This window comes from Oryza glaberrima, chromosome 12 (assembly GCF_000147395.1).
Source record: "Oryza glaberrima chromosome 12, OglaRS2, whole genome shotgun sequence".
Taxonomy (NCBI): domain Eukaryota; kingdom Viridiplantae; phylum Streptophyta; class Magnoliopsida; order Poales; family Poaceae; genus Oryza; species Oryza glaberrima.
In genome coordinates this window covers 24,441,232-24,462,301 of record NC_068337.1, presented here as the reverse complement: position 1 = coordinate 24,462,301, position 21,070 = coordinate 24,441,232, and the positions used below count along the sequence as shown (strand labels likewise).

General features: G+C 38.1%; 3 protein-coding genes and 1 non-coding gene across 4 annotated transcripts; 3 read left to right on the top strand and 1 right to left on the bottom strand.

The window, feature by feature from the left end:
• Positions 1-1,304: 1,304 nt before the first annotated feature.
• TRNAE-UUC (transfer RNA glutamic acid (anticodon UUC)) lies at positions 1,305-1,378 on the bottom strand. Its single transcript has one exon. It is a non-coding gene; the product is annotated as a tRNA-Glu (tRNA).
• A 1,256-nt stretch (positions 1,379-2,634) lies between these two features.
• On the top strand, positions 2,635-3,776 carry LOC127757515 (uncharacterized). Its single transcript, XM_052283040.1, has 2 exons — positions 2,635-2,851; positions 3,379-3,776. Exons 1-2 carry the CDS (start codon positions 2,635-2,637, stop codon positions 3,675-3,677), a joined length of 516 nt encoding a protein of 171 aa, XP_052139000.1. The 3' UTR covers positions 3,678-3,776.
• A 6,192-nt stretch (positions 3,777-9,968) lies between these two features.
• On the top strand, positions 9,969-12,051 carry LOC127757510 (NAC domain-containing protein 83-like). Its single transcript, XM_052283035.1, has 3 exons — positions 9,969-10,215; positions 10,922-11,304; positions 11,536-12,051. The coding sequence occupies exons 1-3, from the start codon at positions 9,969-9,971 to the stop codon at positions 12,049-12,051; spliced, it is 1,146 nt and encodes a 381-aa protein (XP_052138995.1).
• A 2,220-nt stretch (positions 12,052-14,271) lies between these two features.
• On the top strand, positions 14,272-18,472 carry LOC127757512 (CBBY-like protein). The gene is made up of 11 exons (XM_052283036.1): positions 14,272-14,556; positions 15,265-15,314; positions 15,585-15,648; positions 15,872-15,920; positions 16,098-16,166; positions 16,673-16,734; positions 17,186-17,266; positions 17,441-17,595; positions 17,693-17,774; positions 17,859-18,002; positions 18,103-18,472. Exons 1-11 carry the CDS (start codon positions 14,312-14,314, stop codon positions 18,203-18,205), a joined length of 1,104 nt encoding a protein of 367 aa, XP_052138996.1. The 5' UTR covers positions 14,272-14,311; the 3' UTR covers positions 18,206-18,472.
• The last annotated feature ends 2,598 nt before the right edge of the window (positions 18,473-21,070 follow it).

Genomic DNA, 21,070 nt, shown 5'->3' with positions numbered 1-21,070 from the left:
CGCTGAGAGGCAAGAGGGGAGCTAGGAGGCGAAGCGGCGGCGATGGATGTGGCGGTGGCGGGAGCGGCGGCAGAGTCGGTGGTGGTGTTGCTGGACAGAGAAGAGAGAGGAAAGGGGATAGAGATGAAGAGAAGGAGACGAGGAGAGAGAGGAGGAAGAAGGGAGGGGTGAGAATGACATGTGGGGCCCACGGGGGTCCCACCATTTTTTTTATTTTTTTCTACGAAACTGACATGTGAGTCCCACTGGTTTTATTATTTTTCGGATCAAATTGCCACGTAAGCGCCACGTCAGTGCCACGTCAGATCGAGACCGAGTCAAATTAGCCACGTAGGCGCCACGTGAGCCAAAACTGCTATCGAAACCGCCGAGGGACCTAGTCTGCACCTGTTTTGATAGTTGAGGGACCCGTTGTATCTGGTTTTGCGGTTGAAGGACGAAAATCGGATTCGTTGACAAGTTAAGGGACCTTAGATGAACTTATTCCTAGATTGGACACAACGCGAATATCCATTGGTTACACGTTAATTGGTGCATATAAGCGTGACTCCTGTAAATTCAAAGCGAGTTTGAAGAAATTTCACGAAGGGAAGATCAGAAGATTCAATCGTTTAGACGTATAAATAAATAAATAATAATAATATCAAAACTACTGAATTAATTGACAAGCAAGGATTAAAGCCCATTCTAGTGCAGGTTTGCAAGTTACGGCCCAGTTAAAAGATCATGGGCCTATGGGCCTGGAGGCAGCCCATATGCAAGCTTAATTGAATAATAATTTTTTTCCTGTGCTGTATTAATTGATCATGTGTTAACAGAGCTTTCTCCTTTTCGCTGAGAAGTTTAGCCGAAACACACTACCAAACGCAGCCTAAGTTAACTATGCTCCAAGCAATGTAAAATTCTACATGCAGTAGATGAAATGACGATAAATTTCACCTCAAAAAAAGCTGTTTAGTGGTACGTAGGAAATTAATTACACTAAGAACCGATGAGGATTAAGGACTTGTTCACTTTATTCCGCTTTTAACCTTAACAAAATTTGGTAAATACTAAAATGATGTCACTAATACCTTTTTACTAAAATTTGGTAGTTTTGGAACTTCTCTATTATAAAAAACACTACCAAGATTTAGAAAGACGTCAAACTAAACACACCAAGTTAAAAAAAATGGTATTGTAAAAATCTGGTAAAGATTGATTTTGACAACAAAATGAACAAGCCGTAAATTAAATCTTGAGATTAGTTTTGTGAGCTGCTCACAAACAAAACTATCAGACAAAGAAAATATATACAAAAGGTGTTCCATTGCCGGGATTTGAACCCGGGTCGTCTGGGTGAAAGCCAGATATCCTAACCGGACTAGACGACAATGGAATCTTGATTTGTAAGAGAGACAGAAACTTTCATTTTGATTCTGGATCCAGTAGCTTTGACGTCCGAAGAACACTAATCTGAACTTTTTTTTTCCTAGCAACTCACTCTGAAGCAACTGCTGGGGGTGTTCTTGATTTTCTGCTGACGACCATTCTAAAAGAAGCTAGAGATGGAGCAACCTTGTCCCACTTTGGAGTTTGACCTTGCCTTAGATTTGATGAAAACTACAAATATTTGCCTGGCGAGCCAGTTCAAAGCGAGGAATATATGTATTTATGTACTTAGTCTTTGCATTTTTCATCAGCTTCTCCTTTTAATATATGTCTCTGAAATTCAATCATCTACTCCCTCCGTATTTCAGTGTATGACGCCGTTGACTTTTCGACCAACACTTGACCATTCGTTTTATTCAAAATTTTTGTGTAAATATGAAAATATTTATGTCATGCTTAACGAATATTTGATGGCGAATCAAGTCATAATGAAATAAATGATAATTACATAATTTTTTTAATAAGACGAATGGTCAAATGTTAGAAAAAAGTCAACAGCGTCGTACGTTAAAATATGGAGAGAGTATTTCATAAATAACACCTGATAGCTAGTGTCATAAGGAAAGGATCTTCGGCTTGCCTTTTTAAAGGCTGACAGAAATATGAAGAACACGTGTTAATTACCCGTGATTATCTGCTTAAGCTGGTTTTATTATTGCACCATTAATTATTTGGTCTACGCCACACAATCACACATGTACATACGCACCCGCACACACAAATAAATGTTCTTCATATTGCTGATTTCCAATTAACTAGTGAAAAAGATGGAAGAAGTGGATTCAGTAATCAACATACTTTGCAGTGATTTCAGTCAAGTTACTACTTTCTCAAATACTGTTAAATTCCTCTTTCTTTATACCAAGAAAAAGTAGTAACAGATCTGAAATTAATCACTATATATATGAGGAATTTTACGGTACCTTGAAATACTAAAATTTTACACTAAAATTTTAAGAACATTTATAGTTACCAAATTTTACTTGGTATTGTCCGCCTGTGGTGACTGGTCTCAATGATATAAGAACTATGGCTTATACTTTTAGTTGGAGGGAGTAGAAGAGAAGTTGGGAGAGATAGAGATATATCCAAATTTATATTAGTCGTATTGATTTGTTTCCTATCTCTCATCAATCGATCGATCGATCTTGTTTGACGACATATGTGGTATTAGAAACAAAATGCAGTAAGCCCTAATTAACAATGGCGTCGACGAGGCTCGTGGCGTCGGCCGCACGTCGGGCGGCCGCCGCATGCCGAGCCGCCCGAGCCGCGGTGGCGCGCCATGACGCGGCGGCCGCATCTCGCGCCGCCCGCTTAGCCGAGGCGGCAGCATGCCGCGCCGCCCGTTTAGCTGCGGCGGCGGCGGCGGCTGACGTCTCCGACCGCCTCTCCATCCGCTACAGCAGCGAGCCCCCAGGTAATTATATTAAACCCCATAATAACCAATACAATCAAAGATGATGCAGCTGTGCAATTTAGCATACGGATAGATTGGTGGTGTTTGGATCAGGGGCTAAACTCACATAAGATGTTTGGACGCTAATTTAAAGTATTAAACATAAATTAATTACAAATTAATTGTATAAATAAGAGTTAATTCACGAGATAAATTTTTTAAGCCTAATTAATCCATAATTAGCACATGTTAACTGTAGCATCACATAGGCTAATCATGGATTAATTAGGCTAAATAGATTCATCTCATGAATTAGTCCAGGTTATGGAATGAATTTTATCATTAGTCTACATTTAATACTTGTAACTAATGTCCAAACAACCGATGTGTTTTAGTCCCTGATCCAAACAGGCCCGGAGGAACTAAAGTTTAATACTTCTAATTGCTAGATGCTGCATGCTATCCCTGCAATTCACTACCGATATAATTCTACTCAAACATGTAAATGTAAAACTGATTGTGATTTGTTTGTGAATTGTGATATATAGATGATGGTAAGTGCGTGACTGCCGAGGACGTCGAGTCAGACGAAGCTGTATGGGCCTTGTACGAGCGCTTCTGCAAGTCGTACAAGTTGAAGCGTGACCACGCTGAGATGGCTCGCCGCTTCGAGACTTTCAAGTCCAGTGCGAATTCGGTGCACACTTGGAGCAGTTATGAACATAAAGACCTAGACGGATTAGCCTGTGCAAAAGAGCGAAGGGATTTAGGCCTATCTGTCGAACGCTGGTTCCTACTGGAAGAGTTGCACCCACACGACGATGCCCGTGAAAGGATTATTTTCTGAATTCCAATCCATGAAGGAAAATCATCTGCCAGCCTGCCTCTAGTGCATTCTCTGGTACTGTTGAGACAGTAGCAATGGCTGATACGTGGATTCGGGCTTACATGTCAGCGTCTGCTACTCAGCGTCTGCTACTGTACTATTAGCACAATCTCCACCACTATTATCATTTCACTCATTTCACTATTATTATCATTTCACTCATTTTTCATTCATTGATGTATAAGGTAGCGGTGATTATACCCAGTATTGGCTTGGACCTTTATAAACTAATAATACATCAATCCTACTTGAATATAGATAGTGATGGAACTAAAAATTTCTTATTTGGATTAGTTGGCTCATTGGATATACAGCTGTTAGCTACCTGTGTGAAAACTTACTTAGATTGATCATATGGATGTTAATTGAGTTTATCTAGAAAATATTTTTGCAACCTATATATATATATACATGTTAGGTGCTTGCATTGTTTGGCAATCCGACGAGCAAGCCTTAGCTGAGCAGCCTCAAGGCATCATGTTAATGCAGAAACCTAAACAAAATTTCATAATATAAACTAAATAACTTCAATGTTCAGATTCTTTTGTATTAATGTAAAGAACTTCATCAAGTTGTACAAATTAACGAACATATAAATCCAGGACAACTAGCTAGCCACATTCTTTTTCTGATCTAGATTTGTACACATCAACTAGATACAATTCATATAGACAAAAAGAACCAAAATGTGCTCATGTACAAAGAAAATAACATAGCCAGTATAGGAGAATAAGCCCACAAAACAAAAAATACACATATAGTTAACTTTGCTAGTTGTGTTCGTAGGAACATGTTCCCAACCCAAACAGTGAACACGGAAAACGGAGCGGTCCATTAACATGTGATTAATTAAGTATTTGTAATTTTTTTCAAAAATGGATCAATATGATTTTTTAAGCAACTTTCGTATAGAAACTTTTTTTTTAAAAAAAACACACCGTTTAGCAGTTTGAAAAGCGTGCGCGCGGAAAACGAAAATAGGGAGTTGGTAACAAGGTCTTGCAAAGAGCCATTAACTTTGGGCATACTCTCTCGAGTCTCAATTGTAATTGGGCTGTGTTTAGTTCAGCGCAAAGTTTGGATTTTGATTGAAATTGAAGATGATGTGACTGAAAAGTTGTGTGTGTATGACAGGTTGATGTGATGGAAAAGAACTGAAATTTGGATCTAAACTTTAGATCTAAACACAGCCTTGGTCTGTTGTACTTGTACTATTTTGATGCAACCATTAGGCCTGTATGGCCTATTGTATAAACACCATGGCTTAGGCTTGCTGAACTAGGGCCTAGTATATGTTACTCCCTTCGTCCTAAAATATAACAACTTTTAACCCTCATAATTTATCCCAAAATATAATAACTTCTCCATCAACATTCTCTTTCCAACTAATCACAACCCTCCACCACTCACTTATACCTACTTTCTTAATAACCATATCCAACCCTAAAACTTCTTATATTTTGGGATGGAGAGAGTAATACATACTCCTTTCGTACTCGTAAAGGAAGTTGTTTAGGACAATGTTTAAGTCAAACCTTGGAATACAAATCATGAATAACTCTCAAGTTGTTGAGATTAAAAATGTAAAAATTATATGAATAGATTTGTCTTGAAAAATACTTTCATAAAAGTATACATACATAACTTTTCAATAAATATTTTTATAGAAATAAGAAGTTAAAGTTGTATTTGGGAGACCGTGTCATTGTCCAAAACAACTTTCTTTACCAGTACGGAGGGAGTATGTGCTTGGCATCGACTGGGCGCTTTGAAATTTGAATAGGGACTGAAAAGTTGACTTTTTGAACCATAGCTCGGATGGACGATTGGAGACTCTGGATCTGTAGACCTCATCGAGATGTAAATCCATTTTAGTCTGGCCGTTTGGACTTTGGAGATTTGTAGGCTTCATTATTCAAAGCCTCAGCACCACCTGGTAGTCGCTTCATCCTCCATTGTCTCCACCACCACCTCCGTCGTTGGCTGCCGCCTGATCGTCACCTGCTCGCCTGTGCATCCGTAGACGTTGTCATCACTAACCATCTTCTAGCTGTAACTTATAGATAGAAATATGCTGTAAGAGGGGGAGTGATCAGCTGCTTGAAGAAAAAAAAAGCACTCATCAAGAAAGGTAATTTTATATAATGTGTTTTATTTAACAAAAGATAAGTTAAAATGCAATTTATAATACTAAGTCGTACAGTATTATATACATCGACAAATTACATCATTAAAAATAAATTAACTTCAGTTGTTATCATGAAGATCAAGGATTAACAAATCGTCTGAGTGAGCCGTACTAACGGAGGGAGTATTTGATATGGTTGTGACTTTTGGGTTGCAGAATTTCCAGAGGGCAGTACGCTGTACACTCAAAAGAAAAGGAAGAACAACGACAACGACAGTATTAAACCATGCCTTTGCCCAAAATAACACATGCATACCCTCATTTCAATGACACAAAGGGTTCTACTATATCATCGTCTACAAAATCATCCTTGCAAATACATCTTACAATACCATGTTTAAAATTTTTTGTTATTGATTAGCGTTTCTATTTTTCACAAATACTAATACTCAAATTCTTCAATTGCTGAACATCATAGATAAGGTTTCATCTATACCATTAATAATAGAATACCATTAACAATAGAATGGTTATAGTCACGTGAATGTGTGACTTCCTAAACTAGTATTTTAGGAAGGAGGGAGTACTAATTAAGCAGGTTTTTTCTAAAGAGTTGGATTCAGTAATCATCTCATTTTTCAGTGGTTTCAATGTCTACTTTCTCTTAGTATGAAACAATGGGATTCCCTGTTTCACGCCTGACTAAATTACACCCGTAAACAAACATAGTTTTGACAAACTGTACCTTAAGTCAATCTGGTGGAAGATTGCTGACCAATGTATAATCAAGTGTCCAAGGAAATATCAAACATGTCAACCGAGCTGATGGGGTCATGAGAGAATACATGGCCATCCCCTTAGACTCTTCTACAGGACAGAAAACTACATACATGCATGTTTTTTTTTTTACTACATGGAGGATAGCAAGCATGGTGGATGATGCAATTTGCAAAAATGTGTTTTTGGAAGCATCGGACAGTTTCACACCAAGTGGTTTTACTTGTACTTCTTTGATGCCTCTAAGTAAACTATGAGGATAATGCTGAAGTTCTCTGACAAAACATCTAGGAGAAAGTTTCAGTCTACAGTACTCCCACTAATCTTGCAGGTCAACACTCAACTATCATTTTCTTTCAGTCTTCTAAATTTGTCGTTTTAGGCTTAGTTCTTTTCTACCCATCGCTACTTACATTATCACGGACACGCTTCTCATACTAATAAACGATGTGATCTTTTTTTAAAAAAAAATTCTACATACAAGTTTTTAAAAGAAAAACAAATAAATCAAAATTTGAAGTATATAATAGTTAAAGCTTAACTAATCATATGCTAATTGAGTTTCTTCCCTGGCAAGCCAACCGGCTAATTGCCCCCAACCGATGTTTTTCAAGTCGGACTGTAAAAACTCTGAACATCAATAGTCTTCTAAACCCAATATTTAAATACTTTTTTAAAAAATTACTACAATGGATCTGTTGCTAGCAACTGGGTCTAGAAGATTGGAACTCTTCTTCTCTTTGCTTTGAATATTTTCCATTTTTGTTTTGGCAAGGAGCAGAGCATGCTGACTTTGGTGATCACAGTAAGAAGAAAAGGCTCCAGTGGTCAGAATTTCACCTTCCAGGCTAAGAACCCAGCAAAGGCCTGGTTTAGTTACCAATTTTTTCTTCAAACTTTCAACTTTTCCATCACATCAAAACTTTTCTACACATATAAACTTCTAACTTTTCCGTCACATCGTTTTAATTTTAATCAAACCTTCAATTTTAACGTGAACTAAACACACCCAAAGGTGAAAAAATTGGCTTTGCTTGCCAGTAAATTACTGAGTGACAGGTAAAAATATCAAGCCGAATCTACCGCGCATGTACCGTTACGTCAAGGCTTTTGACAAAGTTCTTGCATGATCCTAGAAAAAATTACTCTAAAATCTGTAGTTTACCCATTGTTCAAAGCTTGTGATAGCAACATTTCTTTTTTTTTTTGAGAAACACAGTACAAATGCAGACGCTCACAACGTGCGCACACTCACCCCTATGAACACACACACGCACACCCTACCCCTATAAGCACCTCCGAAAGACTGGCCGGTATATCTTGAGATTGACGAAGTCACCACAGTCCAATCTGACAGATGAAAATGACTAGGATTCTTCATTTCTTTGTTAGGTTACCCATTGCTTGACGGCTCAGAGAAACAGAGTATTTGTATTTGAAAGTTGGACTTATATAGGACAAAAACATGCAGTATAATTAATTTTAGATATAGGAGTTTATGAACAAAAATAATATAAAACGAAGAAGCTGTAAAAAAACAGTTTAGAAAATATTTACCATGCAGATTTTTTTACATGGAGGTTAGAGAGTCATGAAAGGGTCAATTTGTTCCCTCAAAAAAAAGGGTCAATTTGTGGCCCCTACACATGATTTTAACCAAAATTAACTCCACCAAGGCACCAACAGCCAACAAGAAAAACCCTCAAATTCTCCTTTTGAACAATCTTTTTAAAGTGGCCTTTTGTGAGCACCCTTGAAAAATTCATTTCATCAGTTCGTCTTACAAATCTACAGCTGTTGACTGAAATATATTTTCCGAATTTATCCTTTCTTCAGGCCGAACATGATGAACCCGACTCTCAACTTTTCAAAAGCTGGAAATGTTCAAAGTTCGTCATTCCTTTTTCACTAGTAAATCTCGAAAGGTTGATTCGTTCTCCGTATTATAAATCCTTGAATTGCTAATTAATCGGCAGCATCACTGTCTACACTGTGACTAAATCCTATGGCTGTACAGTTGCTTGGTATGAATGGTATGAGATTCTTTGGCTCTAGCTAAGTAGTTACTAGTAGTTAGTCGTGCAACTAGCTACAAAAAGATGGTAACTGTCCAACCTAATCAGAAGCTTCTTCGATTATAATAAGCACTTTACTCCTTAAGTTGTGGATTACGCCCATTTAATTTAAGTTTTTATTTTGATATGCATTGTTGCAGTATTTGATAAAGGATCACGAGGTGTCGTAATTTTAGTGCCAATTTCCACAACGCGAGAAATTCGAGTTGTCTTTAGTAGATTGAATTGAGAGTTATTTGAATCAATAATTTTGTAAACACTTCATACATCAAGAAATTATTCTTTTATTGCTAAAATATACTCCATCCATTCTAAAATATAAGACATAGTTAAACTTGACATGATGTCTTCAAAACTACTATTTGACTTCCAGTTTCTCACATAATATAATGTTCGTAGCAACGAATTAAATCATAACTATAAAAAGCTAGTACATTCAAATATCAATCCAATAACATTGTTTTTATTTATCAAATAAAATTAAATTTACATTTGACTAATTGTTTTTCAAATATTATGAGAGTTTAATCTTAAAATACATTGACATCTTATAAGTTGCACTAAGGGAGTAATTTGGGTTGCATGTCTCAGTTGGAAGAAATGAGTAGCACGTACACCTCTACCAAGTCAATCAATATTATCTGCCTTTGACTTGGTAGAATGTCAATTTCCCATATATGTGCATTGCCTCTGAATAAACTGAGACTCTAATTAAGGTGTTCAACGGCCTCCCACAACTCTGAAAACCACGTGCTACATATATATTCAGGCCTACCACTAGTATAACAATGTGATAATTTTACTTCGAAATAAATTAATCCTTCCTGTATTTAATTTGCTGTGGCGAGATCGAAATAAAGTATCGTCGTCACTGAAGAAAAATCTCTCCTGATTCGACACATAATTGAGTTGAGCAAGTCATCAGAGGTACGACGATTTATCTGCAGAGACCCATAGGGAGAGAGAGGGTTCAACTCGATTGACTTAGACTCAGCTTGCTCAAACAAAAATTTCCAACATCTTATTATTATCCCAGGCTATAGCTTTGTCTAGTATAATTAATCATCAAATGTGTTCTAATATGGTCAAATATAGCACATTAATTTATTAATACAGCAGCCATGGCCATACTTCTCCATCACCATATGTAAGCAACTATGTATAGCTCACACCAAACCTCATACACTATATATAACTAGCTGTATATAGGATCAAACAAGTTATTAGCTCTGTCCAATTAAGCTAGCTAGCTAGCTACTACAAGATTAAGCCATGGAGGAGGAGAAGAGGTTGGAAAGGATTATTAAGGAGATTGACAGTAGTCCAATTAGCCCAGGAGGATCAGGAGCAGCTTTATTAGCAGAAGATGATGATTTGGTGTTTCCAGGGTTTCGATTTCATCCGACGGATCAAGAGCTCGTGGGGTTTTATCTGACAAGGAAGGTGGAGAAGAAGCCTTTCAGTATTGACATCATCAAGGAGATCGATATCTACAAGCATGACCCCTGGGATCTTCCAAGTAGGTTACTTCAATTTTGTTCTTAATTTTTATAAAAAAAAATGGTGTACGTACGTATAACAAGTTATATATGTTCTTAATTGATTTGAACATATATATCCACACATGTATACGCATCATTATATGTGTGCACTGAAAAATAAGAGGGGATAAATTCAGGATCCAGGGCATGAAACCGTAATACTTTTCTGATCTCGTGTTCTTCCTGACGAAATTATCAATTACATATATGTGCATATCAATTAGTTCATCTTAATTTCAAGAAGATTATACATAAGAATATGATGCAAGATTATATATTAATTGTGATACCGGAGGTTAAATTTTTGTCACGATTGGTGGTGAAGGTTAATAATATGACTAGTATAGGCGTATCGTTATATATGCATGACTAATTATCTCCTGCAATTGAAACATTCATAAAATCATGCTTATGTGTCATTTAAATTTAGTTGGTTCTGTAACTGAAAAAAAAAGGAAATTCAGTCATAAGTGGTAGTTCTAGCTATCAGTTACAATTTGTATCTCTGAATAATCCTCTCTGATCGTGAATAAAAGTAAACACTGAACAATTAACACATAACCAGAGATTTGAGAGAATAATTAATATATATATATATATCAGCAAAGTCAGATAAAAATGATGAACAGCGAGCCATGCATGCATCCATATCAACCAATTCTAATGTTGTGCTTGTGAATGCAGAGGTGAGCCATGGCGCGGTGGCGCTGCAGGGCTCGTCGTCGTCGTCGTCGTCGTCGTCGTCGTCGTTGTCGACGGCGGCGGCGGCGGAGAAGGAGTGCGGCTACTTCTTCTGCCTTCGAGGGAGGAAGTACAGGAACAGCATCCGCCCCAACCGCGTCACCGGCTCCGGCTTCTGGAAGGCCACCGGCATCGACAAGCCAATCTACTCTTCCTCACTCGCCGCCGCCGCCGCCGGTGCCGGCGACTGCATTGGCCTCAAGAAGTCTCTCGTCTACTACCGCGGCAGCGCCGGTAAAGGCACCAAGACAGATTGGATGATGCACGAGTTCCGACTCCCCTCCTCCATCTCCGACTCCGATCACCTCCAAGACGCATCAGTATGTCAGTTTTTTCCATGAACACGCAAAAGATTGCACGCCAATATATTAGAAGGAAAAGATTTTTGATACACAACGTAATCAGCCAGACAGGCACATCATTGCGTCACTAGAGCTAGCTAGCTTAATTAGCTACATCGATCGTCAGAATGATCTCTTATATATATACACACCTTTAATTTGCTGAATTGAATTCATGGATAGTACTGATCATGCATCATCTCGATCAATGGCATGCAGGAGACATGGACGATTTGCCGGATCTTCAAGAGGAGCATGACCTACACCAAGGGCAGGGCGGCGGCGGCAGCATCCATGAACAAGCGAATTAGCCATCAGCTTCAGCACATTCATCATCATCAGCAGCAATTCTATTACCACGAGGTAGTCCATGACCATGGCCACCACCATCGTCGCCACCTGCAGCAGTACGCCGGCAGAGCTTCCATGGCAGCGGCGGCGGCCAACATCGTCGACGTCATCGATCACTCGTCGGACGCCGAGACGACGACGAGGTCTCACTCTCACTCTCAGTCTCACCTCGTCGCTGACATTCGTCATCGTCAGTCGCCGTTCATGCTCGACTTCCATGCTGGGACGGCGGTGTCGTCGTCGTCGACGGCGGCGGCGGGGTGGAGCGAGGTGATGAGCTTCAGTAGGGATGGCGGGAGCAGCAGCGGCAGTAGCTGGGACGAGCTGGGGAGGATCATGGATATCTCTACCAATTCTGCTAATAATAATTACTACTTGTAAATTAATTAATTGACGCAGATCGAACAACTATATGTTAGCTATAGCTTGCATTACTTTGATATTCGTATGAGCAATTCTACAGTTCTTGAAGAGGTACCAAACATTTAATGTAAATTTAGTATATCTTGGTATCTAATATCAAGAGATACCAATTTTACAGTAGAAAAAGTGATACCTTATAATACTTTTATTAAGAACCGTAAAATTGCTCCATTAATATGCTACTTATACGTATGTAACTTTGCTAGTCTCGGCTCAGTATGTACATATGTAATTAACTGCGTGTGTATTACATGTTAATTATATATATGCATGAGAAAAAGTTAGCAGCATTGCATGATTTGCATCTACATTCAGGCTTTGAAAGTTTGTATGCTTCTTAGCTAGATTGTACATTAGTATCTAGGAAAATTGTTCTTATGACACATAGTTGCAATATTTGCCGATGTATCATATGTTAACATAATAATAAATAATAACTAGTAAAATAGTACTCACTAATTACAAACACAAATTGTTGTAAGGTATCTGAGTAACTACTAGCTAGCTAAGAAACACTAAATATATAAAATGATACAATGACATTCTGCATGAATAAGCTAAACACGAGTTTTGGCTCGCTAGGCAACGAGCTAAAAGCCTAACCAGGGTTCACAAAATCGCATGATCATCACATGGTTATCATGTACGATAACCTTCTTAGTTTTGGAACCAAGATAATACTCATGGTAACCGCACGGTTTTTATGGTAACCATGATAACCGCCTTACCGAGGGGAGACGATAACCTCATTCAAAACGGTTTGGTGAACCATGAACCTAACTCAATCGGTTCAACTCATTATAAGTACATGTTTTAGCTAACCAAGCCAAGTTCGATATGATTCGATCTAAGACTCTAAGCCATGAGCTTCGAGATTTTTCTTTTTCACTCATATTTAACATGGTAAAGGTGTCGAAAGTGGAAAAACAGTAAATTCCACTTCATTAAATTTAGTGGTGGCAAATAGCAACATGTTGTTTTGGTGTGTATGCATAGATCATACAAGCAGTACTAGCAAGACAAGGGTTTACCAAACCATTTTAGGTGGAGTTACCATCACCCTACGATAAGACGTTTATCACGGTAACCGTGTGGTTACTGTGAGAATTATATTGGTTTCAAAACTGAGAAGATTATCACGCGTGATAACCGATAACCGTGTGGTCGTTCTGTATACCCTAAGCAAGACATAGCATAGTAATAACTTTTCCAAAACAAGGCTGGCCAGTCTCCACTCATAAAAACAATACAAGATGGTTGGCTAGTACTATGTATTTAGAGGTATATTAGTAACTTCTATCTTCATTATACTCGAATATACCTTTCAGATTGACTCAATGAATCAACAGTAAAATCCCCAATTCACCTTCTCCACAAATTGCAGCCGTAAAGAAAATCTAATTCTAAAAATATGTCTGAACATCATGATATATCCTTAGAGCAACAACAATGCTTAAGGTCTTCGTGAAAATAAAGTAGGTCTACCATACTCTATGTCTATGGCCACAATGTTTAAGGCAAGAATAGATATTAGGATGGGTCCTAGATCTATGTAAACAAATTCTATTTTAAAGTAGGCCCCACCATACCATAATATATTCTCATACTCTTTAGTGTGCATGTGTGCTTTATCTCATTATTTTATTTCTTAATATTGAGCCATAAGCGTATGACTATTTTTAGCATTTAATGTCTTATGTTTTTTTAAGTACCCACATTATATATGGCTAGCCATAAAGTCTTATGGCTCATTCTTATGGCACATTGTAGATGCCCTTAGAATTATATATATTTTTAGAAAAGATGGAGTAACAAGTGAGTTTGTTGTGGTGATTCCCATACTTCACTTCCTCATTTCCCGCGTGCATGCTTCCCAAATTGCTAAATGATACTTTTTTTAAAAAGAAATTATATAGAAAAATTGCTTTAAAATTCATATTAATCCATTTCTAAATATTTTTAGCTAATACTTAATAATCATACGCTAATTGATCACTCTGTTTTCCGTGAATGGGGATTAATTCCCGACCCACACCAAAAGAACAGTGTAGAACAAAACAACCAATGGATATTAGCCAGCTATACACTGCTGGATGCCTCTTGCTGTGTACGTGTAGCGCTTTATTTTTATATTTATATTATATAGTGGAAAAACAATAAAAAAATGTGAGCTATTATTCGTGAAGCTCACGCGCACCTTCTCCTCTCCTCCTCCGCCATGGCCGCCGCTCGCTGCCTCCCGCTCCGGGCCTCGCCGCCGGAGGTCGCCAAGGCCTTCTCCTCCTCCATCCCCGCCTCCTCCTCCTCCTCCTCCTCCTCCACCACCACCACCGCGGCCGCCTCTCTCCCTCTCCGCGCTGCCGTTCCCCCGAGCTCCGGCCGCCGTATCCCGCCGCTCCGGTGCGCCTCCTCCTCGCAAGGCTCCGCGTCGCCGGATATCGCCGTGCTCCTCGAAGTGGAAGGGTGAGCGCCTCAGAGACCCACCTGGGTTTTCATTCTTGGTTCGTGGGTTCCTTTTGGTCTTGCGACCAAGAGAGTGCCCTTTAATTTTTTTATATATTCCATTTTCTAGCTTCAATTGATGTAGATAGAGCTACTACTTGTCTTATTATATTCATCTGGTTACAGAAAATTAAACCACGGTATAGAGATGCACAGGGTAGTTGTAATTGGCTATTGCTCTCTTATCAATTTCGAAATGCTTCATGTTCTGTACTTGTGTTCTTGAGAGAAGTCTCAATGTTGTTTTCATGAGCTTGGTTCAATTCAGTTGGTGATGCGCTCCTGGTATAGTTCAGCAATTCAAGACGGCTACACTGTCTGTGGAATTCTAATACTGGCTTCGATTAGTCTTGTAACTTTGTCAGGAACTCAGGATAAATGCGATTGCCTTGTGATGTACTACTACTAGTTACTACTTCCTCCATTTCATATTATAAGACTTTCTAGCATTGCCCACATTCATATATATGTTAATGAATCTAGACATATATGTGTGCCTAGATTCATTAACAACTATATGAATGTGGGTAATGCTAGAAAGTCTTATAACCTGAAACGGAGGTAGTAGTTGCTTGGGACTTTGTTCTATTTTTGTGGCTTGTTCTTTCTGATTTTTTTTCTCTGAGGACTCTTCATGATTGTGTGATAGAATTTCCTCTGTTTCTCCAGAGTTCTTGCAGATGTGTATCGCTTCGGCAATCGCCAAGCTTTCAATGTAGGTGCGAACAATGTAAATATGCTTCTTTGCTTAATGCAATTCCATTCCATATCTGTGATCATTTATCTGGTCTATGCGATGCCAATATACAAGTGCAAAGCATTGAATTATATTGACACCATTGGCCTGTGTAATAACCAACATGTGTTTTCTACAGAATAAAACTTGTTTGGTTTTAACAGAAGAAGTGTAACATATAGTGCTGCAGATAAGTAATTTTGTTGTCTGTGTTAATGCTTCTAGCACAATTTCTAACATATTTTTTCATCAGCATTTCAAAATCTTGGGCTGGATTGTGCAAATTGGACAGAGCCAATATATGCTGATTTAGTGAGGTGCATACTATACTCTTTAGCTTCATCAAAACTGGGACGTGCGCTCTTTTGAATTGCACTGGATTTACTATTGGCATCAATGAATGTTTTCCCCTGCTATTTCCAGTCTCTATTATTTTCTATATAGTTCTCTTTACAAAGAATATATTTTGGACTTTACTGCATGAAAGTCTATCATTCTCTTTTTGTTTTTTTATTTGTCTGAAGCTATGTAGTTTTTTAGGAAAGCTAGTGGCGACGAGGAAAGGATGTTGTTATTATTCTTCAACAGAGTACGCCTAGCTCTTCTCCTAGCTGTCATATTTGATCCAATAATACTATTGTTTCTGTTCTCCTTAAATCATTCATTGTGTACCACAGTACTATTGCAGAGCTGAATAATTTCATTTGTTGATTGATTGAGATATGCATGCATTACTTATTACCATCCTGTCCTCTGACTTGCACAGATTGGGTGGCCTACTTCTTTGCCAACTAACGAGAAAGAATCATTTATGAAAAGTGTTCTTCGTGAAAAGGTAGATACATACTTTACGCTATGCAGGTACTTAACAAGAAAAAACCACCATACTGGCACTAAAAAAAATGAACTTTCTATTATGATTACCCATAGGCAGACTATCTTGAATTAGGGCTGATTGTATTTAGTTAAGAATCTCAATTCTCATGGCTGTATGGTCTCAAAATATTTCTCATGATGGACCATGCATTGTTCTGCTAATGGAAGATAAATGGCAATTTGAATTTTGGAACTTAGGCTTTTGCAGGGTTTAGCAGTCAGAAAACCATTTGCGTTTGGGTATACCCTGAGAACAGGATTGCATATTAACCATCCAATGCACTGACTTTTATGATTGGTTCTGTTAATTTCTATTTGTATTTTGCATTTGATTTCAATCAACTTATGAGTTTTCTTCTATCGGGAGTCCAGATCAAAATGGTTGATGGGTGTTTTTTCGTCTTCTTTCCTATAGACCAAAAAATATCCTTCTACTGACTTGTTTACATGTGCTTCTTCTCATAGCTGAAAGCTTTGGAAGTGTTCTCAGCTTCTGATAGCTTACCACTGCGGCCTGGAGTTGAACAGTAAGTCTACCGTTCCCAGTTTATCTAATTTTCTATGAAGTATCTCTCTAGTGAAATAATTCCAGGATCATTTGGGTTATTGTTGATTGATATATCACTTTTAGGATCATTATAAATCATACTTCTAAGATATGATAACCATAGTGGTATGCAAGGTAGTTCTTTTGAGGGGCTTTACCAGAAATTTATGTGAGAATTTGCATTCTGCAAAGTATGGCAGACATGGTACCATAATTCAAAAGATTCAGTGTGTTTTTTTTATACCCATGCATCTTGCTTTATTTCCATCAATGCATGAGCATTTGTAAGCAATATCTTTCTGTTCTGTCGTTGTTTTGATCTTTTGTTCCTTTTTTTATTTTCTATGCCATGTGCTTGCTTTATGAATTACTACTATCTTGAACTTTGGAAGTTACATTGTGTCTGATCTTGTGTATTAAACCATTCAAAGGTTCATTGATGATGCGCTTAATGAGGGTGTGCCTGTCGCCATATTGACAACATACGGGAGAAATGGAGAGAAAACTTCAAGGTTGAATTTGTATATTTATTGAATTTTTTCCAAGTCAACTCTTGTGGTTCTTCTCAAAATAAATAGAAATGAAAATTTGCACTTTGGGACATGCATGACACTGTCAAGATAATATGGACCTGAATGACATGCGACAGTTTTTGTATATTATGTGCCTTCTACCTTTGAGTGCAGATCTATCATTGAAAAATTAGGCCAAGAGAGAACATCAAAAATACATATTGTTGGGAAAGAAGAGGTTGAAAGAAGCTTATATGGACAACTTGTTCTTGGTAAAGGAGTAGCCTCCAGTTTGGATGAACAGCTAGTTAAGGAAGCACAAAAGGCTGGTTAGTATTTATTACTGACTGCAACAATTGAAGCCTTGCTCATGTATTTTAAGTGCCTGTAATGTTAAAAAATTTTCCCCTGCGTGCTGTGTTACAGCTTCTGCAGAAAAGCAGAGGATAGCAGAAGAGGTTGCGTCCATTCTGAAACTTAGTGTTGATATCAATGCAGCGTCTAAAAGGTTATTATTGTTTGCTTATTCATAGGTTTTGCACTTTGATGAGAAATATATCTGAACTTCACACTGTTTACTTTGCATCATCAGCTCCGAGAAGATTATTGTTACTCTGCGCGCTGGATCCGAGTATGTTGGACGGGACGTGCAAAACTGTGTTCTTGTTGCAGGTAGCCAATCTGGCGTTCTTGCAGCTGAGCGCATTGGTATGCCATGCATAGTTGTTAGAAGCAGGTAAAAGTCGATTTCACATACAATTTAGTCATCATTCCACTGCCTTAGGCCACAATTTTTTGGTGCTTGTGTTTGTCTTACCTGTGTCTGTCCTTCCCAGCCTAACCGCCAGAGCAGAGTTTCACTCTGCGAAGGCCGTCATGGATGGCTTTGGTGGTACTGACTTGACCATATCGAAACTATTGAGCAAGAAGTGGTCTTGACAACTTGGCACTACATTGGAGTTGCCTGGTACTAGTTTGAATTTGTATGTAACCCATGGATTGGGTATATGTTACAACCAAAATGAGGCCTCTATGTAGTACATTGCAGAAAGAACACGATGAGAAGCACAAGCTACTTCAGGCATCATTTTTTTTTGGAACAGAAAATGTACTGAACTCGCTGTACTTGGACGAGGCAGTTGAACTCGCTGTCTGGTTTGGTCTTTGCATAAAAGTGAGTAATAAGAATGTGATTTTTCATCAGCATTTCAAAATCTCGCACATCTGATTCCCTAACGGCAGAAAGCCATGACAAGCCCATGCTGTTTAATTTCATCTTCCTCTTTTATTTTTTTACAGCTTGATAAAATACTTGAACAAGGCAATTCATTTCATCTGATAGTGGTAGAATCATACAATTCAATTCAATTGTCATCATCCAATTCACCCACATTATGTTGTCAGATTGAGTCGTAGCATATATCTTACCTACCTATTAGAAAGATATATGCATATGATAATTTGTCTCCATTATAGTGAAGATATATGATCTGAGTCCTTTATCCCAATATATACATACACTGAAGTGTAATTCGTCAAGTTCAGAAAGAAACCACACTATATTTTGCTTCATTCCTCCTTTCAATGCTATTGATCAATCTGCTTGATATATGATTGTTCACCTCTTCTTCAGTTCACATCCTTGGCTCTACACTACTACGAATAGGCATGGAAGGCATCTGGAAGTTTTTAGGTGCGAGGCACAGATCCAGAGCTACAGAATATGCAGAATAAAACCTATAAAACCCATTAGATCCCTCCAGAAAATCCATACTTGCAAAATAAATTACAATGTAAAGCTGAAGCTACAAGATGGTATGCCTGCAATATTTTTTCACACTGCCAAGTCTTGAAAAGGCATGTTGATTTTCTAGATGATAGAAAGACTAGCTCTGCTTTCACAGAGAAAAAAAATGCATTTGGCATGTTACTCAAGGCTTAAGCTGCAACGTTTCACAATGTAATAGGTTATTTCCCTCTATGTTTAGTAAGCTACGACAGGAGTCATGTCAGAGTCATATGTCTAGCAGCACAGAATTCATCCATGTTTCCTTCACTGATTATTAAACATACTACCTCCCTTTTTTAATAGATGACACCGTTGACTTTTTCTCACATGTTTGACCATTCGTCTTATTCAAAAATTTTATGCAAATGTATAAGATATAAATCACACTTAAAGTATTATGAGTGATAAAACAACTCATAACAAATAAATTATAATTACGTAAATTTTTTAAATAAGACGAATGGTCAAACATGTGAGAAAAAATCAACGGCGTCATCTATTCTATTAAAAAATGGAAGGAGTATCTTGCATAAGCATTTTTTATTAAACATATCTTGCATAAGCATTTTCTGAATCTGGTCCACATTTCCAGTGCAAATAAAACTACTTGTGTTTAGTTTCTGACAGAGTATGTCCCTCCCTCTCTTACCATGACCTAATGGTTAATGGTAATAAATGGAAGAGGTTAAGAGGATCCAAATTCTTTTACTCCTATAGTATATAGTGTCAAAGTGACGAAGTACTACCATCATATATGCATGCTAGCTTAGCTCCTGCTGCCAAGTTTCTGATCTGAAGTCCTGAACTAGTGAAGTTGATTTTGCTATATCATCATGATCGCCACATTGTGTTGTGTGACATGCAATCTCCATTACACCCAAGCTCTAGCTCTAGCTCTCTGTAGGCATGAAAGGAATCCTGAACTTGGTAATATCATCAACACATTTTGACTTAGACGATGACATTCTTCGCACTTCATAAAATTCGTCATTGGTTTCTTTTCCCATGGCATCCAGTGCTTCCTTGTAAACGTCATCGTTTTGCTGGCTATCTATAGTTAATCTTAATCATCACATGAACTCAAACTAATTGTGATGGAAACATGCGTCGTCTGATTATCAGCGCTCTGTTTCCTGTGTACTTGAAAGGTGAGTGCTTGGCATGTCCCAGCGAGTCTCCGTCGATTAGTATCAGAGCTAGGTAGTTAGTACTTCTCTCGCAGGGAAATGTGGAGCAGATGATGGCTGGCTAGCTTGTTACTGATTTGTTGTTCTAATCATCAATGATTACATCTGATTAATCATATGTGTATTTGCATATATTTTGTTTGGCATCAATTGAAGTTGAGTGGGCATTCTTCCATGTTTTCTTCCCTGACCCTGATTGTTAAACATATACTAGTAGTATCTTGCATCATCAATCATCATTAATTTCTGAATATGGTCCACTTTTCCAGTACAAATAAAACCACCTTATGTTTAGTTTCTAACAGGGCATGTCCTCCCCTGATGGCTCATAGTAATAATAAATGGAATAGTATCCAAATCCTTAACTCCCCCAGTATCAAGTACTATACCATCAATCATAGTTCAGCATGCTCCTCCTGCCAAGCTGCTTATCTGAACTAATGACGGCTGCTTATTAATTTTGTCAAGATGCTGAGAAGAAGGGAAATTTGGGGATAAAACTCTATACATTGAGATAGGCTTGCTCAAAGGAGCATATATATGTGCACAGTAAACATGAAAAAGACTAGAATGCCCTTGCTAACCTTAACAAATTTTACTCTATCATCATTGTCAGCATATTGTCGACACACATCTCCCCTGCTTCAGGCATATGCATTGCATACAAGAAATATACTGGAGTATACAAGTAGAACAGTGTAGCTGCTCCCAGCATTGCTCATTCTGCTTCGAAACCTTTCTCATATGCAAAATCACTGCATGTGTAAATACAATCGCCATTGCTAGTTGTTGCTGTAGCTAGGCATGGAAGGCATCTGGAAGTTGACA

What these genes read in the sequence shown, in the direction of transcription:
- LOC127757515 (XM_052283040.1), top strand. Translation starts at nt 2,635, where the DNA reads ATGGCGTCGACGAGGCTCGTGGCGTCGGCCGCACGTCGGGCGGCCGCC. An exon ending in CTACAGCAGCGAGCCCCCAG is followed by an intron (nt 2,852 to 3,378) that starts GTAATTATATTA and finishes TGTGATATATAG; the next exon opens with ATGATGGTAAGTGCGTGACT.
- LOC127757510 (XM_052283035.1), top strand. Translation starts at nt 9,969, where the DNA reads ATGGAGGAGGAGAAGAGGTTGGAAAGGATTATTAAGGAGATTGACAGT. An exon ending in TGACCCCTGGGATCTTCCAA is followed by an intron (nt 10,216 to 10,921) that starts GTAGGTTACTTC and finishes TTGTGAATGCAG; the next exon opens with AGGTGAGCCATGGCGCGGTG. An exon ending in TCCAAGACGCATCAGTATGT is followed by an intron (nt 11,305 to 11,535) that starts CAGTTTTTTCCA and finishes ATCAATGGCATG; the next exon opens with CAGGAGACATGGACGATTTG.
- LOC127757512 (XM_052283036.1), top strand. Translation starts at nt 14,312, where the DNA reads ATGGCCGCCGCTCGCTGCCTCCCGCTCCGGGCCTCGCCGCCGGAGGTC. An exon ending in GTGCTCCTCGAAGTGGAAGG is followed by an intron (nt 14,557 to 15,264) that starts GTGAGCGCCTCA and finishes CTGTTTCTCCAG; the next exon opens with AGTTCTTGCAGATGTGTATC. An exon ending in ATATATGCTGATTTAGTGAG is followed by an intron (nt 15,649 to 15,871) that starts GTGCATACTATA and finishes GTAGTTTTTTAG; the next exon opens with GAAAGCTAGTGGCGACGAGG.